At 53.8% G+C, this 20,831-nt stretch overlaps 1 protein-coding gene across 2 annotated transcripts in view; it reads right to left on the bottom strand.

The window, feature by feature from the left end:
• The window catches only part of SIN3B (SIN3 transcription regulator family member B), a 34,574-nt gene extending 14,073 nt beyond the window's left edge, over window positions 1–20,501 (bottom strand). For both annotated transcript variants that reach the window (XM_059389327.1, XM_059389328.1), the window contains exons 1-8: window positions 20,357–20,501; window positions 20,007–20,113; window positions 18,563–18,716; window positions 11,904–12,104; window positions 9,897–10,040; window positions 4,352–4,474; window positions 3,625–3,714; window positions 3,015–3,133 (exon numbers count right to left, since the gene is read on the bottom strand). In XM_059389327.1, the coding sequence (XP_059245310.1) occupies window positions 3,015–3,133; window positions 3,625–3,714; window positions 4,352–4,474; window positions 9,897–10,040; window positions 11,904–12,104; window positions 18,563–18,716; window positions 20,007–20,113; window positions 20,357–20,488 (1,070 nt within the window). In that variant the 5' untranslated portion in view covers window positions 20,489–20,501. The remainder of the gene's footprint in view (window positions 1–3,014; window positions 3,134–3,624; window positions 3,715–4,351; window positions 4,475–9,896; window positions 10,041–11,903; window positions 12,105–18,562; window positions 18,717–20,006; window positions 20,114–20,356) is intronic.
• Between the last annotated feature and the right edge of the window lie 330 nt (window positions 20,502–20,831).

The raw sequence follows: 20,831 nt of genomic DNA, 5'->3' as shown, positions 1-20,831 counted from the left end.
GTCGGCAGGTGGCCGATCTCTAGACCCCCTTACCTGGCTGCCCCTGGGCGCGCAGACCCAGATGGGGGTTCACACTGCGAGAAGAGGCCTTGTCAGGGTGACTGTTAGCCCAGCCAGGCGTCACAAAGAGGCCTGCTGTAGTTCTTCGCTGCACACCCCTGGGGCCCTCCCCCCACACCGCTCTCGGCATGTGGAAATGGGAATCGCGGACCCCAACCCAACACTGCCCCCCTGCTCAGCACCTGAAATTCCGAGCTCCTTCATTCTTCTCCCTTAATCATCACCCCTGCCCCTGCCAACTGCAGGAGGTAGTGCTGGCCATTCTGCAAACAAAGAAACTCTGATGTGCTAATAGGAAGCAGGGTCCCAATCCAGACTTGGTGCTAGTGATGCACCCAACTGGGCAGGCCCCCCCCGCACAGGCGTCCCTAGGCCCCTCGCCCACCACAGCATGTCCTCTTTCCAGCAACCGCGCCCACTCCTCGGCCAGGACCCATACCCAGGGTTCTGATTCTGAGCTCACACACACTGCTGAGGGGAAGGAGCACATAATCCAAGTCCACACAAAAAGCCAACCACGGTTCAGCCAAGGGTGAGTAACGGCGCTGTGCTGCTGGGGCCGTTTTTCAGAGTGTCAGGAGATCCTCACTAGCCTGGGAGAGTGAACCCAAGGGAAAGGGACACCCTGACGTGTGTACCCCCTCTGGATCTCAGGAAGCACTGCCTGACGACCCTAACTTGACCTCTGAGTATCCCAACCTATGGAGCATGACCGTAGCACTGACTGTAGAAACTGAAGACAAAGTCCTTCATTACAAACCCTGCTGAGAAAACCTCGATTTGTACAAGCGAGGGAATAGCACGCAGTCGCTACGAATCACGTAGGCTCACGGCTGACACCAAAAGACATCCAAGAAAAACATCCAAGATATACCGAATTAAAAAGAAAAAAAAAAGAGGCTGTTGCAGCCCAGCCTGACAGCATCTTGTCCTGAGGGCAGAGGATGGGCGGAGCGCCGGCTTCTGGGCTGGGCCACCCTAGATTCACCCATCACCTCGGCAAAGCTCTCTCTGAAGCGGTCTCTCAGCAAAGTGAGAAGTATTCACTCTGGGCCGTAGCCTCCCCATCCTTAAAATATACTAAAAAAACCGGGGCGCCTGGGTGGTGCAGCTGGTCAGGCATCCGACTCCATTCTTGGTTTTGGCTTGGGTTGTGATCTCGGGGTCCTGGGATCAAGCCCCGAGTTGGGCTCTGCGCTCAGCAGGGAGTCTGCTTGAGTCTCCCTCTCTGCCCCTCCCACTCATGCTCTAATAAATTAAAAAAAAAAAATCCTAAAAAAATTAAAAAATATATCAAAGCACATCAAATGTGTCCATGAGCCCACATGATGCTTTAAGAAAAAAAAGAATCGATCTGAATAGGAAAGGAGTGTGACTCGTCAACCAGCCATTATAATAAAGGGAGAAATCAAACATCTACTCTGGGCCGCCAGAAGGTGAAAAATGCTGTTGAGGTTCTCTCTTTTGCAACTCGCAGAGAACATATAAATACACGATCAAGCCACAGAAAGAATGTGGACACCACCGCCCCCTGACGGACAGAGGGACATGGAGGACAGGACAGCAGGGGCGGGGCGTGCCAGCACAGAGACAGCAGGCAATCAAGTGGGAAGGAGAGACTCACAGACATGTTCTAAAACCAAACCAAACCCAGACAAGGCGGCCAGAGCGAGCCCTGTGCTGGACAGCACCTGAGCCAACCTCAGTGGGGAGAGGTGCTCACTTCCAAGGGATCCTTTTGAGGGGGGAGGGAGCGTGATGTGACAGCATAGGAAGGGGCTCCCTGGGGGTGGCGAAAGTCCGTGTGGGACTTGGGTGGTGGGCACAAGGGGCTTTGCCTAAAAATGACTGAAGTCATCCGTCATTCGGATTCCTGGACCTGTGCTTTATTTTATATTTAAAAAGAAAACTTAAAAAACTTTTCCTAATTAACAGTAAAGGGGTCAGGAAGCACCTGTCCCTGGGGATGACTTTAGGGCTGAATAAAGCTCCTACACAGTCATTACATACCATGCACGCACCACATTCCAGACACTGTTTTAAAGGTCTTACGTGTAGGGCCCGCTTGCAGTGCTCTGAAGCTGTGTGTGGTAGCTCTAGAAATCCCCATTTCACAACAGGAAAACTAAGACTGTCTAAGAAACTCGTCCGACATGTGAGAGCTGAGGAGCAGGAGGCGGTGCTGGGGCCTCTCCCTTCTTAGAGCGCACGGTGCCCGTGCATCTGCCTCCCGGAAAACTTCTGCACCCCCAGCAGCCGCCCCAGCCCCCGGGGTCTGTCCACGTGCTCACACCCCATGGCACAGGCTACCGGCAGCAGGCTGCTGACCGGGTGACCACGGCTTCTCTCTGACCCGCAGGGGTGCCGAGTGGCTGCTTCTTTTTTCCTGGCAGTTTCTGATTGGCAGAATTTTTAAAAGCACATATCAAAGGGAATCTCTAGAGGATTATTCTGGGTGAAGAAAACCCAGTCCACGACAGTTATGTACGGTGTGATTCCTCCCATGGAACACTTCCGTTGGTTAAGTTTCAGAGCTGGAGCGCAGATCAGAGGTTTGCCAGGGGTGTGGGACCCAGATCCGGGTGGCACGCAGGACGGACGGACATGGGTGTGGCTATTATAGGTCAACACAAGCATCCCTGTGCTGCTGAAGCCGTATCTTGACCGATGGGGTGGACGCAGGAACTCTGCACGCAAGGGGAAAACCTGACAAGACGGGTGGACTCTGCAGCATCAGCATCCAGGCCGCCACGGTGGGAGAACAGGGCCAGGACCTGTCTGTGTTCTTTTTCTCTCTACTGCGGCTCAATCTAGAATGGCCTCCACCACCACAGCAATTTACAAACAGAAATCAAAGAAAGCATTTACTGTTTTCCACAAGCAACAAGCAACAGAAGGGTAAACAGAGCTTACGGACACACACCTGCGTGGAAGCCCTGGCAAGGGTCACTCACCCCAGAAACGGGCTGACGAGCTGGAGGAGCTCGGAGCCGGACACGAGCTCCTGGTTGAAGAGCGCGATGCAGCGCAGGAAGTTCTCGTAGACCTCCTGGCTCTTCAGCACCCTGCGCACCTGCGGGGAGAGCAGATGAGGGGACCCTCGAGGGCCAGCCCCACCCGCACTCCTCACCCCCTGCCCTCAGTTGGCTCAGGCCCCACTAGGTGAACACGGAGTCACCGAGGCACGTGCTCTCAAGTGACGGGCTGTGGTCAGCAGGGCAATGGTCTCCAGACAACTAATTCACAGCCTGGAGGGAATGTGCGTGAGACTAGCTCGCTGGCTCCTGTTAGCTATTGGGGTCAACTAGCTATTGACCCCGGGTGGGAGCCCCACAGCCACCGGCCTTTAGAAAAGCCACACAGCTTCAGGGAGACCAAAGTGTGCCTTCAGATCTGCGTGGGCCCCAAGCTCTGCTGCCTCCTGCCGGTACCACCTCCCACCGTGCGAGCTGGTGCCAGCCCCTTGTCCCCAGCCTGCCCCAGCCACTGCCCAGCCTACCAGGTCCCTTCCCAGGGGCTCCCGTCCTACACACCGAGCTGTTGAGGCCAGCCTCGACGGCTCACCTTGTCGAAGAAGGAGAACTCCTGCAGGGTGCCGTACTTCCCCACGGCAGCAATGGACAGGTCTTTGGTACCTCGGAGTTTCATTTTCTTCTGTGGAGAGAAACTCTGTGCTGTGAAGGCCCGAGGGACTGGCTGGGGTCTGCCCGGGACCCCTGTGGAGGAAATCTCTAAATTTTGGCAGTTTAGGGCTTTGGTATTAGGCAGGAGCCTTATGAAGTTGGGAGAGGAAGGGAGCGGTATCCCTTGAAGAAGGATCAGAAACCTCTCCCCCTGCCTGTTTTGTCCTGTAAGCTCTGACAGTGGTGGTAGGGGCAAGAACAGGACGAGAACAAGATGAGCCCAGAGAAACTTTGGTTTTAAATCTTGTGAAGAGTTTTGTCTCTAAGCTGGACTCGGACCAGAACCTGGCTGCTTGCTCGAGGCACTGAAGACCCTACAAAAACCATCTCCCAATGCAAGGCCTATGTCTAGAGGACACAGAAGCCAGCTCGAGGGGGTTCCACCGGCCAAATCTGAGCCAGTTTAGACGCCAAGATGAACAACAAGTCACGGATTACAACCCAGAGTAGGTCACCCAATAAAAAGAGACGAAGAAAAAGCTCTTCTTCAGGGTAGAAAGCCAACTAGTATTACAGCTCCTGCACACTGCTCCCTAGGTCATCTACAGAGAAGGGAGGCTGCTGGGGGTCCACAGAGGGGGACATCTATGTGCACAGCTGACGGTTACCTTGGCTGGTGCAGATACCGGACGGAGAAGCGAGGGCCGAGAGCGCTTTTTGCTGTGTTCCAGGTTCTTCTCATGCTCACTCTTATGGACACTGTTCATTTCGCATGGCCCATTTCCTGTGAACTAAGAACACAAACACGGGAGGTGATTAGTGTTGGAGAGATACAGCTGGGCCCCTCAGTACTGGCTCTTGGTGCATATGGGTGTGCAAAACCACCTCGGGCTCGGCCCATGGCCCCAGTGAATGCTGCCTGCCACAGGCTGGGACCCTGTCTGCATGTGAGGCGACTCTGGCTCTTGAGATGTCCATGTTGATGAAGGGAGAGACCCGGATACTCAGATTATCAGTTTCCCTGACACTTCTGACAGTTCTTACTTTTTATGATTCCATGTCCCCACTTGTAAACGTGTGAGCTAGATGGACCCTCAAAGACCCTTTGGGCAGGGGCGGACATATTCACCATGCTGGGCCCGTTATCGTAAATAAAGTTTTATTGGCACATAGCCATGCCCACAAGCCAAAGGGGCTTTCCCACCATAACCATGCAGCCAAGTCTTTGTAACAGAGATCCGATGGCTGCAAAGCCTAAGGCACTTACCATCAGGCCCTCTACAAAGCAAAAAAGTTTGTCAACTCCGACTTAGGCCAAGTGGTCATGTTTAATTAGGACAGTATCAAATTTCATCTTTGGTTTCTTTTTCCTACTTTTTTTTTTTTAAGATTTTATTTATTTGCCAGAGAGAGAAAAGGTGAGCACAAGCAAGGGGAGCTGCAGGCAGAGGAGAAGCAGGGTCTCTGCTGAGCAGGGAGCCCAACGCAGGGCTCGATCCTAGGACCCCAGGATCATGATCTGAGCCGAAGGCAGATGCTAAACCGACTGAGCCCCCCGATGTCCCTTTTTCCTGCTGTTTTAATAGAACTTCAAGTTTTAATATAAAGGGCAGTGAAAAAAAGCTCAAATTATACAACAGATTCTATGTGAGTGTTTTAAAAATTTAAAAATTAAAATCAATTTTTAAAAAATTGATTCAATCGCTTAAAACGTCCAAGATGCTCCAGTCAACGCACTCTGCTGAACTGGTAACAGGCGCTACTTCGAGAAACTGAGCGGTGGGAGCTTTTCTGAGGGAGACCCGTTTTTCCTGGGCCGGCTCTGCCAGGGTCCAGACTCGCAAGTGCAGGGTGTCCAGCAGGGGGCGCAGCGACCACAGCAATCAGAGAATAGGCGGCCCCAGCTGCCTCCCCTGCGGCACCCTGGCCACCACTGATAGGAAAACTCCAGAGGGAATTAAGTAAGGCTGCCCTTGGAGCAGGCCCCGCAGAGCTCCCAAGCCTGAGTATCTGCTGTACACGGCCCCCCACAGCTGTGGCGGAAGGTGCTCTGCGCTCAGCCCGCCTCACCCAGGCCAACCACTGCTGACTGGGCTCAAGAAAAGAGCGCCACCAGAGGCTGCAGCTGGGATGGCGTGTTTGGGGCTTGTCTGACCCTGGTGCCCTTGGATCTACCTCTTACATCCCAGCATAGGAGATGGGCAGCCCCCCGGGGAAAGAAAGGCCCGGCCAAGTCCAGGCCAGCTTTCCCCTCTTTGGCAGAGATCAGGGGCCAGCAGCGTGTCCTTTCTCCTCACCCCAAGGAGGCTGGAGACTGCAGCCCTGCCTGGACAGGAGGTGGGGGTGGGCAGCCGTCGGAGCAAGAATGCATGGTTGAGGCACCTCCCTGAGCCTCAGTTCCTCCTCTCACAGTCAGGGCCAGGCGACATGTGGCGCCATGCAGCTCCAGCTCCTGGGGGACACGGAGGGAGGCCTGAGGGCCCGCAACCCACACAAGGGTGCGTGGCAGGCAGGAGGCAGTGAGAGTCCTCCGCTCCTCGTCTCTGTGACCCTGGAGCCTGCAAGGAGGCTCTCTGGCAAGCAGAGAAAGAAATGGGAGTGATGCCAGGACGGCACAGAACATTATTTGGGAAAAGGAGGCCAAGCCCAAGGAGGGACACTGTGCTTCGGGGCTGGGTTTGGAAGGGAAGGGGGCTGAGAGTGGACGTGAGTGTGGGGACATGAGGAGTTAGGCTCAGCTGGAAGTGCAGCCACCTCTGGTGGAGGTGAGCTCCCTGCCCCCCCGGGGAGGGGGTCGGGAAATCCACACTAGGGCTTTGCTCAGCCCTCCCCAGGTACTCCCCAGGGGCCTCCCACAGGCTGACTGGTCCTGGGGAAGCAGAGGGAGGCCTTGCCACTTGGGTGGACACTCGGGGAGGGCAAAGGGGGAATGGACAACACTGGCACTAGGAGGGGATGGGGACAATCCATCTGGATCCTCCGCCTGCTTTTCCTGAACATTCCCAGCTGTTCTTTCTGGAGCATTGCACACGTGCTGGGCTGCACGCAAAAGCGCTTAGAGGATGACGGCTTGCCGAGTCGGAGCAGGAAGGCCTTCATCCCCATGTGAAAGAGAAGGAAACCAGGCCTGGGACATGAGTGAGGGCATTGGCTCAAGCCCTCCTGAGCGCATGGGGACACGGAGTGAGTGTCTCAGCCTGGGCTGTGTGTTCCCGGGGCCCTGCCTAGCCCTCCAGCCCCAGAGGACATACAAAACTCCAGGCAGGGTAAAGGGACAGGCGACAGCTCCAGAACCAGACGTCAACCCTATGGAGAGAGACAGAGCTTCTCTGATTTTGAGTCAGGAAGTATTTCCAGGTGGCATCCTGACTTTGAGGTGGCATTGATGGACGCTGGAAGGCCAAGTAATTCTTGATGATCCAAACCCAGACCTCTGTACACACCCACCAAGCCTCTCCTGCTGCTCCCCAGCCCTGCCCACCCCCACCCCCCGTATCCTCCTTTAGAAGCAGAACCAGGAGAGGTGGTAGTGATGCACTTGGGCCGGCGTTAGTGGGGGAGGACCGCTCGTGTGCACAGGACCCAAGCCACCATCCAAAGCAGAGAAGAACAAAAGGAGGAAAAGGAGTAGCCAATAAACTCGAATAGAAGCGTGTTTCTTCCATCTGACAAAGGGGTGTTTACGAAAAGCCCACAGCTCCCAGAACACTCAGGTGGAAGATGGAAAGCTTTTCCCCTAAGATTAGGAACAAGACAAGAATGCCTCCTCTCACCACTTCTATTCAGCTCAGTAATAAAGGCTCCACTGCAGCGATTAGGCCAAGACAAGGAATGAAAAGGCATTCACAATGGAAAAGAAAGAAAACCATCTCTATTAGCAGATGGCATGGTAACATGCATATAAAAAAATCCTCGTGAATATACAAAGGCTATTAAAGCTGATAAATAGACTCAGCAAAGTCGCAGGAAGCAAAATACACAAAAATCAGTGGTATTTGTATACACTCATGATGCACAATCCAAAAATGAAATTAAGAAAAAAAAAAGAATAAGATATTTGGGATAAATTTAACCTAAGAGGTGCAAGACAAGTACATCAAAAACCACGAATGTTGCTGAAAGAAATTAAAGATTTAAATAAATGCAAAGAAATCTCATGCTCACGGATCAGAAGACTTAACATTATCAAGATGGCAATATTCCCCAAAGCAATCTAAAGATTCAAGGCAATTCCTATCAAAATCCCAATGGCTTTTTTCCCTTTTTTTGCAGAAATGGAAAAGCTGATCTTCAAGTTTATATGGAATTCCAAGGGGCCCTGACTAGCTAAAATAATCTTGAAAAAGAACACAACTCAAATCACATTCTGAACTTAGGGCAAAGTTACAGTAATCCAGACAGTGTGGTGCTGCCCTCAAAAGAGACATGTGGGGGTTGGTCGATGGATTGGAACTGAACAGTCCAGAAATAAATCCATACAACTATGCTCAACTGGTTTTCAACAATGGTGCGAGGACCATTCAATGGGAACAGAAAAGTCGTTTCAAAAAACTGTGCTGGGAAGACTGGCTCTCCCCTCAGGAAAGAATGGAGTTGGATCCCTACCTCACACCATACACACAAAAAAATTAAATCAAAATGCACCAATGACCTAACTATGAAAGCTAAAATTATAGAAACTTTTAGAGGAAAATACAGGAGGAAACCTTCCTGTCCTCAGATCTGGCAGAGATTCTGAGACCCTAAAAGCATAAGCAACAAAAGAAAAAACAGGTAACTGGATTTGATCAGAACTAAAAACCTGTGTATGTTGAAGGATACTGGAAATGAAAAGACAACCTACAAAAAGGAGAAAAATTTTTAATAAGAGCCTGGTATCCAGAATATATATATATATATATATATATATATATATATAACACTTACAGCTTAATAATAAAAAGATAAACTAAAAAATAGGCAAAGGAGAGACATTTCTCCAAAGATACACAAAAGGCCAAAAGGCATACAAGATACTCAGTATCCTTAGTCATCAGGGAAATGGAAATCCAAACCACAATGAGATACAACTTCACGACGACAAGGCCATAACTGAAAAACAGACCCAAACACCCAGCGTCGGTGACACTGTGGAGCACCCTGCTGGTGAGAACAGAAGATGGCGCAGCTGCTGTGAAACAGTCCGGCACTTCCTCAACAAGTGAAACACAGTCACCAGTTGACTCAGCAATTTCACTCCTAGGTACAGACTCCAAAGACCTGGAAACACGGACTCCAACACACCCTCCCGCACGAACATTCACAGCAGGCTCACCCACAACCACCAAGAAGAAACGAAACCACCCAAATGAACGCAAATGGATGGCAGGATATGCAAATTGTGGTCCGTCTGCACAGCGGAGGAGGACTCGGCCGTGAAAAGGAATGCCGATGCACGCCGTGCCGCGGGTGAACCCTCCAACAGCCCGCTAAGTGAAGGCCAGTCACTAAGGCCACATGGTGTAGGATCCCCCGTGTGTGACCTGTGGAGAACAGGTGCAGATTCATGGCTGCCAGGGACTAGGGGAGGGGGAATGGAGAGTGGCTGCTCCCAGGGACAGGGTCTCCTTTACGGTGATGAAAACGGTGTGGAACTAGACAGAAGTGCCGGCTGCACAACACGGTGAATGTACCAAATGCCGCTGACCTATACCCTTTATCCTTTCATGGTGTGTTTCGTGTTATGTGAATTTCGCTTCTACTTCTAAGAAAGCCTTATGGAGAAAATACAAGGGAAAGGATATGGAAAGCACAACCCAGCAGGCCTCAGGCCATGATGGTGGGGGGGCACGAGGCTGATGATGCAGCCTGCACCCTCGACCCCCCTACCCCAGACCCCTCCTCATCCTCTCTGCCCTCACTGGCAAGCCTCACAGTGCCCGACAGGCACGTTCCCACAGGGCACTGGTTACAGACACGTCTCCTCCCAGCTGGCCCTCACCCCCCCGAACACTGTCTGAAAGAGGAGCCCCCCTCAGGATCTGCTCCAACAGGACGTGGCGGTGAGCCTGCACAGGGGGCCTAGGGGTGTCTGCATGCTGTGTGGCTTCTGGGGGAAGCCGGCATGTCCCGGGCACAAATAAGCCCAGCCTGGTCTTCGGGGCTGCACTGAGAAACAGGGTCCCAGCTGAGAGGAAGGTGGCCCTCAGGCCAGGGTGGGCCCTCTATACTCACCAGGGACCGCTTGGCTTCAGGCAGGAACTGTCCAAACTCGGACAGCAGGTCCTCCTGGCCCCGGAAGAGGTTGGCTACCTCGGTAAACACTTCCTCTTCGGACATGCCTCGGAAAGGCCGCCCCTTCGTGCTCAGTTGCTCCTTCTGCCAATTCAGGAAAGGGAAAATGAGCAGTTAGCCAAGGATAGAGGCACGCCAGGCTGCTGACCTTCAGGCATCCCACTGTGGAGGAGACCAAGGGACGACTCACGAAACAAAAAATGGGCTGGCAGAGCCCATGCCTGCTATCACTAGGAGAAAGGAACCCAGTCCACCACCCTGCTAACAGCTTGGGGTGCCCGGCACGATCTGTTCTCGTCCCACCCCACAACACAGCCTGAGCCCTGGCCAGGGATGGGGCTTACAAGGGAGTATAGAGGGGATGATGGCAGGGGCAGAGTCATGGAATGGTCTGGCCTCAGTCCTTGCATGTCCTCAAACAAAGGGAGAAGAAGGCCCTTTTTTGCGGACAGGGCGCAGGGAGTGTGGAGCTGGTGGTGGGCCTTGAAAGAAACAGGGTGACGGGGGAAGGAAAGGAGTACTGGGACAAGGGACCTGTCCACCCAGAGTCAGAAAGACCCCAAAAGTTGAAGGAAGATGGCCTAATCCAGAGCTTAAAGCACCAAGATGAGGACCAAAGGGGACCCAGGTTAGGAGGACAGAACTCAGGATGGAAGTCCCTGTCAACTTTAGAAGTAAGTCCCTGTCAGCTTCACACCGGAGAATGTGACAGAGCACGAGGTGGTGGAGCTGGGACTCGAGCACACAGCTCGGGCTTCCCACTCCACGGCTGTAAAGGGAATGAGACGACCCATCAAGGGACCATAATACTGCCCTCCCCTTCCTCAGGTCCCCGGAAGCTGGCTGTCTACTCTGACCCCCGGGACTTTGCACAGGATGTTCCCAGCACTAAAGAAAGTCCACCCTTTGTCTATACTCATCTGCCTGATGGCTCTGCCTGATTTCTTGGGACTCAGGCCAACGCTGCCCTTCCTGACACCCTGCAGTCCGTGGTCAGGGCTGGCAATCTGGGCAGACTTCTACCCGCTTCCCTTTCTTCCCACCCCACCCCTCTTAAGTCTCTTCCACCGCCAGACTGAACTAAGCAGCAAACCATTCATCTTTGCTGCCCCACTGCCTGGCATGGAGCCCACTTGTAATCCACTTGTAATCAGCATCAACAGAGGGCTGCTGTGTTGTCAAAACACCGGCGAAGCCATCTTACAAAGAGAAGACCATCTTCTCAGGTTCTTTTTAAATCCCCGTACCGTGCGTTTCCTAGTACTTCCTGGGATGCAGGGGTGCCTCACAGAGCAAATTAAAATCCTGAAAAAACCGAACTTCAACAGGTATTTGGATGCCCGTGTTCACAGAAGCATTATTCCCAAGAGCCAAAATCATGGGAGCAACCCTGGTGCCCACCCGTGGAGGAACAGATAAACACACGTGGTACATACACGCCACAGAATGTTCTCCAGCCTTAAAAAGGAAGGATGTTCTGGCCCAGGATACAGCCTGGATGAACCCTGAGGACATCACAGTGAGTGAAAGAATCCAGACACAAAGAGACAAGTACTGTATGCTTCCACTTATAGGAGGTCCCTCGAGTTGTCAAATTCAGAGAGACAGGAAGTGGGATGGTGGGTACCAGGGGCTGGGGGAGCTACTGTCTCATGGGGATGGAGTCTTGGTTTTGCACGATGAACAAGTTTTGGGGGTGGATGGTAGGGAAGGTTGCACAATGTGAAAGTACTTAATGCCACGGAATGCGACACTTAAAAAGGGTTAAAATGTAAGTTTCAGATTATGTACAATTTATCACAGTAAAGAAAAAACAAACAGGCTAAATAAAAACGCATCGGAATTGTACAGGATTTCATGAATTCAGACCAGAAAATGTAAATGCCACCGACGCACCCTGAAAGTGGGCGCCACCGGCACCTGGCCAGGGTCACGTGGGCCTCTTACCTGGTAAGTGTGCAGTATCTCCAGGAATGACCTATAGATCTCTGGGTGGTCTAGAAAACGGGTCTTAATCTTGTTCACGTAGCTGATGGCGTTGTTGAACTCCACGGAATCCGACTCCAAGGGCACCTGGGGCTTGTCCTCCTTATACAGCATCTGCGGCTTGAAGTTCTCCGCACAGTCGCTGTGGTTGTGCGAATTCTCCTGACAACGGCACGACAGTGAGTTATTGGCAGTCCTGACGCCGAGAACAGATGTGAGAAATGCTGGACAGAGCCCTGGCCCACCTGGGAGCAAGCGGCACCCAGCACAGAGCCAAGGTTTTTAATGAGATGCAGGAGAGCGTTCCTTGTGGGGGCCTGGAGGGAGGGAAGTTGGGGAGGTGGTCACACACACACACAGGCAGATGATGCCTCCCTCACCACACTGTGTGTTTGCACTGTCCTGGGGGAGTCTCACCAGCCCACCTCCACCTGATCCAAGACCATGAAGTTCGAATGACACCCAACACCTTGAAAAATGAGCAGACAGTAGAAATACACGGCAAGTGGATTGTTTAATCCCCCTGGAGTTTGGGGCTCCTGCTGTCAGCAGTGCCAGGCCAAGTGGGGACCCTGGAGGTGAGTGGGGCCACCACCAACCAGGTTGTCCAGGACCATGGGACTCGCAGTGCTAAATCAGGGGTAGCCACCGGAGAGAAGAGACAGGGGCTGACTGGTCATCGTGCTTGCCCTCCCTCTGCAGTCTTTTCTAGCCACACAAAGACAGAAAACAGACACACACTTCTCTCTCCTAGACACCCCGAATTCTGATCTGGTGTGGGACTGACCCCACTGTCCTTGAAGGAGGGGGTGTTTGTTTCTAAACTGAAACTTCATGTGTGGTTCTAATGACTCCCTGCAAACCACAACTGGGCTGTTAGGGGTGCCCCCCACCTCCTACAGTATCCTGCGGGTCCAACACACACAGGGGCTGGTTCTGGAGCAGGCCAGGGACCCTCCAGCACAGCTCCAGGGGTCTGTTAGAGGGCACCTTCTCAGCAAGTCTTCCAGAACGATCTGCACCAAACCAAAATGGCCTCCATTTGCCAGCACGCCGAGCCCCTTTCTTGCTCCACCTTCCTCTGTGGCACATGTCACCTTCTCACACACACATATTTTGTCTTCATCTTGTCTACCCCTGACCAGACGGCAAATATCCACACTGTTCACTGCCATAGCCCAGGTGCCCAGAACAGTGTTTGGAACAGAGTGGGCCCCAGCCACTGCTGGGAATCATCAGACGCACGGATGAAGGAACAAACAGCTTGGTGCTTCCATTCGTGCTTGGAAGGCACAGGGCACCAAGTTCAGACCCGAAGGCTCCAGCAGGATGGGGAACGGCAGGCACAAAGGAGCAGGGCCGTCATCAGGACAGATGCACTCGCTGGGCACACTCGCTCTCACCGTGGTGGGTGTGTACTGCTGTGCTCGGGCTGCCATAAGGAAACACCAGAGACCGGGCAGCTTACACGACAGAAATGTATTTCCTCACAGTCCTGGAGGCTGAAGTCCAAGATCAAGGTTCAGCAGAGGTGGCTTGTGGGCAGTCATCTTGTGTGTCCTCACATGATTGTCCCTCTGCTGGAGGGTCGGGTCGGTCCATGTGTCCAAATGTCCTCTTCTTGTAAGGACACCCGTCGGACTGAATCAGGGGACACCCTAAGGGGCTCATTTTACATTAATGACCTCTGTGAAGGTCTCAAAAAACAATCACATTCTGAGTACTGAAGGTTAGGACTTCAACATATGAACTGGGATTGGGGGCGGTGGTTGGGGAGAGGGCACAATTCAGCCTGAACTGTGGGTACAGAGACGTTCTAGAAAAATCTGAGGCAAGACAAGCAGAGACACAAAAGACCCACAGCAGCTACAACTCTGAACACCACCTCTCCCTGGCAGTGGGATACATCCTAAGGCCCTCTGGGGACTGTCTTGCTGATTACCACATTCCTTCCAGGTGTGCTGGCCTGGCAGCAGAAGGAGCTAGAAGGAGCCAGGGAGAGGTGGGAGAGGGAGCAGCCCTGGGGTGGAGTTTTGTTTCAGAGGAGGCTGAGAGCTCATTGGAGCTCCCCACCCCTCCTCGGGGGGCATTTTCAAGCTCCGCGTATCCCTCTCCCACACCCTGGACTGAAGCGTGGGGACAAGATGGAAAAGCCTCCGCAAGGCCAGAGCTTGGCAATGAGGACCCGACGGTAATGGGGCAGCTGCTCTGGCCAGCAGTCTGGCGGTTCCTCTGTAAGTTAAACATAGTTACCACGTGACCCGGCAACTCCGCTCTCAGGTATGGACCCAAGAATCGCAAACAGCCATGCAAACGACTCAAACGGCTACCGGGAATGGATAAACACACGTGCAGCATTGCTGCGATGGACATTTCTTCAACTACAGAAAGGAATGTAGCTCGGACACAGGCCACAGTGAGGGTGAACCTCGACACCGTGATGCTGAGCAGAGGAACCTAGACACAAGAAGTTACATAGGATTCCACTGAAACGAAATGTCCAGAACAGGCAAGTCTGCAAAGACAAAGTGGATTAGCGGTTGCCAGGGGCTGCTGGGAGAGGAGAACTGTGAGATACAGTTTCTTTCCAGGGTGATAAAAATGTTCCGGGATTGAGGGGGGGATGGTTGTAAGATAAGGTAAGTATGCGCAAACCCGCCGAATTATATACTTCAGTTACAAAAAAATCCATTTATGTTATCATGAATCTTGTCACAATTTAAAAACATTTTTAATATAATCTCTGGAATATGTAAAAACCACTCTCCATACAAATATAAGCTGGCTTTGGCTCCTGGGCCAAACCCTGCTCTAAACCTTCCAGAATAATCCAGATTTTTCTCATCTGTGCCTGCCGGGAGTGGCTTCATTCAGGCATAGTCTGGTATAGTCCTACTAGACACCAGGGAGCAACCCTGCACAGACCACCCTCTGAGTGGCCGCAGCCCCTCCTGGATGCGTGTGAGACCCCTCATCAAACAGCACATTCCAAACGCAGAGCAGCTTCCCTGCCACCCCCACTGCTCCTAGGCCTCCCTCACCGCAGGTGCTGCCACCTTCACCCAGAGGCTGAGGCATCCTGGAATCTCCCTGCACTTCCCACTCTCACGGACTCCTCGTCCCCAGGGCCACAACGCTGCTCACTGCCTGGATCACCAAGGACCCCTCCCTGGCCCCCAGATCCTCTCTTGCCCCCCAGTCCACTTCTGGCACCCCAGCCAGAGTGGCCTTTCTGGAACTCTCCACAGGTTCCTGACTCCTGACTCTCTCCCCTACACTCACCCCTGTATCCCCCTCTCCCCCCAACCTCACAGGCTCCCTGGCTGTTTCTTAAGCACTCACTCATCACCTCAGGCCTTCAGACCTGGCCTGGGAAACCCCTGCGCCAAGACACAGGCAGGGTTCTGATCTCTCCCGTGGCCTCTGCCCTCAGCCCCTCAAGCCCTGGCCCCCTTCCCTCACTAAAGTCCCTCGTGTATCTCTTGTCTGTCTACCTGTATCTTTTTTTTTTTTGACAGACAGAGATCACAAGTAGGCAGAGACAGGCAGAGAGAGAGGAAGCAGGCTCCCTGCTGAACGGAGAGCCTGATGTGGGGCTTGATCCCAGGACCTTGGGATCATGACCCGAGCCAAAGGCAGAGGCTTTGACCCACTGAGCCACCCAGGTGCCCCATGTCTACCTGTATCTCGAGGGTCCCTGCTTTGATGTGCGCATGCCCAAGAGCAGGGACTCTGGATAAAACCCGGCCTGAAGCAGAAGAGGTGGTTGACACCTGCTCCGTGAGGGACTAAGACACAAATACAAGAGGTGACCCAATAGGGACTCACTGAACTTCCAGATGACCCTCCCCATGGCAGGCCAGCCTCTGAATGTAAAGGGGTCACTTATCGTACGAGCTAAGGGTTTAACCTTTACCTGTGTTCAAGCTGGCTGCTGCTGCAGCCGACCCTGAGGGGGCGGGCTCCCAGGAGGCAGGGGTGGCTCTGAACGGAACACCGGAGCTGAGAGTCGTCACCTTCCCACTGACACGCTGCGTCTTGCACCTCCAACACTTGCCACACACCACCCCAGAAGAGGGACATGGTTGTGAAGCAGCCAGTGCTGTGAAGGGTCCTGCCTGATCTGGACTCAGTCTGCAGGGCAAGCCAGATCAAGACACAGCAGGTTTTGAATTTCAAACCCGAGCTTTGCCATTTTACAATATACAAAACTGGGTGACAGGAGAACAACCAGGGGTGGGAGCAGAGCGGCCTCTGGGGAGTGACGTTACAACTGAGGCCCGCTTTACCAGCTCCAAGAGGATGCTGACTCAGAAAGCTGTAACCCCCGCAAGGGGACATTCTTCCCACCATGCCGCCCTGGCCTTTCTGGGGGCACACACCCCACATCATGGCACACGTCTGTCTTCCTCTTAGACTTGTGTTCTCAGTGAGGCTGATTCGGTCCCGCAGTGGGCACTTAGCGATGTGCGGAGACACTTCCAGGTTGACACACGGTGTAGGGCAGAGGCGGCCGGGGTTGCTGCTCAGCCCCATTCAGGGCACAGGACAGCCTGCTCCAGAAAAGAACAATCTGGTCCCACGGGCAACAGAGCCAATGCTGAGAAACCTGCACCAAGGGCTCCTCACAGCCGGGGACTCCCCTGACTTCTCTTCCTCTGTACCTTAGAGCTACTCCCTCCCTGCCTGGAGTTGATAGGACTCACCAGGACATGAGAAATGAAAAAAAAAAAAAAACATCGAAGGTGTACATCGAAACACAGAAGCTAGAAAAACCAGTAAAACAAAACAAAACAAAAGTCACTGGGGCGTGGCACGTAGGGAGGCCTGAGAAGTTCTCGGGCTACTGTGGCCTCTCCAAGGACTCCCGGACATCTCATCTATGCCTGGCAGGAAGGAGTGCTGAAAGCAGGGCAGGAAAACCAGCAGGTCAACTGATGTGGACAGAAATGGAGTGGGCAGCAGGAAACAGGGGCTCTAGACGTCGTGGCTTTGGGGCTTTGGCAAGACCACATGGCTGTGTGGTGAAGTCAGGGGGAGACAGGGCTGGTCCTGTCTCGCTGTGTCCGTAGCATGTCTCCATGGAGTGAGCACAACAGCAGGGGCCTTGTGGCTACTGACCGGAAAACGAGACCTCGGAGCAGTCTGCGTTGAGATCCAGCCCCGCAAGCTGAGTTACTCCAACAGCTGGGGACGGAGCAAGGCAATTTCCACAAGTGAGGTCTCTGACCTCGGCTCTTTCTTAGGGAGCGATGGTCATGACCCACCCGTGTAGACTCGACTCGTCCAAGCACAGCCCAGCAGCCCTGTGCACCGCTGCCAAGGAGCCTGCTCTTCTTCCCAGCCACCATGGTTCCGCAGGTGAACCCCGCTAAGGCTGCTGATCTTCTGGAGCAACGAGCCCTACATCTGGATTGTGGCGCTCCACTTGTAAATGTGAAATGGAAGCAGCTCTTTGGAGGTCAGCAGCCACGCGCTTCCGATTTCCTTTTCAAAACGGAGATGCTCTCCTTGGCTTTAATGAGGCAACATGCTGGTGGCGGAGCTTGCCTTGCATAGAGAGAAGGCAGAATTTACATGCAGGTCCCTCTGAGAGAGGGGGCGGTCACGGTCACACTGCCTCTGGCCATTCTCCTTCCAAATTTGACTCCTGCATTGATAGGAAACCACTATCTCCTTCATCAGAGGCCAAATGGACAGAACGCTTCCTGGGGTAGGCTTTTTTAATATTCCCCACTAAAACCCAAAGCCCTGGAGCAGAGACAGAGGAGGCTGAAAGAGCTGGTTCACGGAGACTAGGGGCTCTGGATGGGGGCGATGTGGTTCCCAGGAGTCATCTGGCAATGTCTGGGGATGCATCAGCTGCCATCGCGGGGCCAGGGCCTTGTGGGTGGAGTCAGGGATGCTGTACACATCTCCAGGCGCACTGGATAGCCGCCCCACCCCCAACAGCATTTCGGCAACGGGGCCAAGGGGGAGGAAAGGCAGTGGCTACTTTGTTAAGAGTAAAGCTCACACAGACTTCTGTTTTCTCAGGGGGTCTGGTGGGCTTGGGCAAGAAGGGACTGCACGGACAGAGGAAGCAACAAGCCGCCACTTGAGACAGAAGGAACCAAAGCCACAAGCCGAAGCTGAGCCAAGGACCCTACTGGCAACGAAATGTAGCCCAGCAATGACAAAACGGCTATCCTCACATACATCTCAACTGCTTTATAGTGTGGCTGGTACCTGGGATGATCAGAGAGACCCCATGCCTGAGTCCGAGTGCAGCTTGCCTGGCGCGCTCACAGGGAGAGCATCAGGGTAAGAGCCTAATGATGACGGTGGGTGGTTATTTTGACAGGACATAGAACTGTTAAGACAATGCCCCCCAGACACAAACAACCACATCCACTCTTGATCTGAATCCTCCAAAGGGATTGGTGTGGGGTAAACAGGTGGCTGGGTAGGGACTCTGATCTATTTTGACCTGCATTAGAAGTGAGCACTGTGTCTAGACAAAGATTGGATCTTCACTGACTTTCCGGCAATAAGACACAGACGGGCTGCCTGAGCTAGGTAATTGAGTACCAGGGCTGAAGTGTCAGGACCACATCCCTCAGACCACCAGAGCGGCATACCTGGCTAGACAGAGGCGACTGTATGTTTAACTTGCCGTTCTTGGGAATGTCTATTCTGTACCCGAGGGGAAGGAAAGCGTTGAATCCAACAATGAGGTCAGGGTGTTCGTGGAAGAGCTGCGACACGCGTCGGATGACTCCAGGCGTATCGATGCTGGAAGGAAAAAGAGGGAGAGTGGGCAGAAGTGTCCTGGGGAGCACATGGAAAGCCAAATCTACTCCCAACTCGCTTGGCAGTGCCACCTAATGAGCTTCTTGAAGGACAACAAAGCACCCTGCAACGTGACCAGTGTGATTCAGCCAATGTGTCATCTACTTCCCCAGCGGCCAGGCTCGGGCTCCCTGTGCCTTCCCAGCGAGAACCACAGGACATTTGCATGGCACATCTCCCCCAAACACTCCAAGCACACCCACCCTCAGTTCTGAAAATGCCAGGAGACCAAGGGAAAGGCCGGGACTCCAAGTAGTGGCAGGAGGCCCTCTAAGCAAGGTGATGAACTATGACACAGGCATTAATCCCAGCAAGTGACAGCAAGGCATAAATATCAAAGGCCCCGCAAGCAGGGGTTGCACAACAATGCCAGTGGTCTCCCTTATGGCTGTAGGGGAGACCCCTCTCAAGGCTTTAGCTTGTCTCTCCTGGAAGGAAACCAGGCCAGCCCTGCCATGTTTCCTCAGAGTGTGTGGGGGTGGGGGGGAAGCAGCTGGGTTGGGGATGTGACCACTGAGAATCTAAGAGTCAGAGTGCCCATGTCTAGTCCTGACCGCCCCTAAGATTGGTCTGGGCAAGCAGCTGGCCCACTCTAAGCCTAAGTGAGCCTCCTGTCAGATGATCTCCCCCATCATGGCTAGTTAGAACTAGGTCCCCCACCTAGTTCTAACCCTCCTGACTGTGTGCCTACAAAATCAGCCAATGTATTTTAAACCCCTTCTATGTGCCAGGCCCCTTACAGAGCATTTTATGCGCATTACTGTCCAACAGGCCAGGCACTAGGGTGCCCCTGGGTGAGGCACTCAGCTTGCTGACAAGATTTAAGGGGGAGAGAGCGCCAAAACACTCAATACTCAAGACAAATAACATTCTGATGTAGTGCTTAAACAAATTAAAATTAATTTTAAAAGATCCTTGGTGAACAAAATTCCTTTAAAAATCATTTTGAGTAAAGACACAACCAGACTCTCTTGCTTGCGGACTTCTCTCTCTCTTGCTCTCTCCTCACCCCATCCCTGCTCTTCTTCCAGGAATCCCCACAACAGCTCCACAGGGGGGTACTCTCCACTCCCGTTCTTCAGAAAGAACTGAGGCTCTGAGAGGTTCCACGACCTGCGCAAGGTCACCCGACTGGGGCGGAGAAGCAGCCGGGATGGGGGTTCCCACTCCGCTCAGCCGGATCGCGGCCCAGGGCGCCCCCCCCCCCGGGGTGAGGAGGGGTCCCGCGGGTACCTCTGGCTTTTGAACTCCTTCATGATCTCCAGGAAGCCGTTGTAGGTGGCAGGGTCGCTGCCGAAGCGGATCTTCACCTGGTCCAGGTAGGTGAGGGCGTCCTCCACCTGCGGGGAGCGGGAGGGTCCCGATGGGCGGGGGTCGGCGGAGGAGGAGACGGAGGACAAGGGTCCCTGGCGGGGAGGGGTACGGGCCGAGCCTCCGAGGAGCTGAGGTAAGTGGTCAGGGGTCTGGGGTCCGGGGCCGTGCGGAGCGGAGGCCGAGGCGGGGCCGGGCGGGGCCCGGGCGAGGGGCATCGGCCCGGGGGCCAGACGACAGGGTTCCTGAGGGAGGGTGGGGGCAGCACTCACGTGCACCGGCAGTTTCTCGTGGCCCGCGGAGCCCGAGCGACCCCAGCGGGCGCCGCTCAACCCCCGGCCCGCGGGGCCACCACCTCCGCCACCGCCGCCGCCACCGCCGCCGCCGCCGCCAGCGTGCGCCATGTTGGAAGTCGGAGCCGCGGCCCGCCCCGCCCCCGCTCGAGGGCCGGCCGCGCACGCGCAGGCTCCGCCCCGTAGGGGCGGGGCTTGATTATGTCACGAGGGGGCGTGGCTCCTTGTAGGACTTGCTCTGGGATCTTACTCCCAAAATTGAAATGCTAACCAATTCCTTATATAGTGCAACTGAGCAAACTGAGACCTGCCCTTTGCTTTTGCCCAGCTCCACTAGCGAACTCGTAACGGTCTTCACATTTTTTAAAGATAGAAAAATTTCAAAAGAGAAGACTATTTCGTGACACGTGAAATCTCTGAAATTCAAATTTCGGTGTCTAAAATAATATTGGAA

The sequence above is a fragment of the Mustela nigripes genome, chromosome 2 (genome assembly GCF_022355385.1).
Source record: "Mustela nigripes isolate SB6536 chromosome 2, MUSNIG.SB6536, whole genome shotgun sequence".
NCBI classification, from domain to species: Eukaryota; Metazoa; Chordata; class Mammalia; order Carnivora; family Mustelidae; genus Mustela; species Mustela nigripes.
Note: the sequence above shows the minus strand (reverse complement) of the source record. Positions and strands in the feature narration are given on the sequence as shown.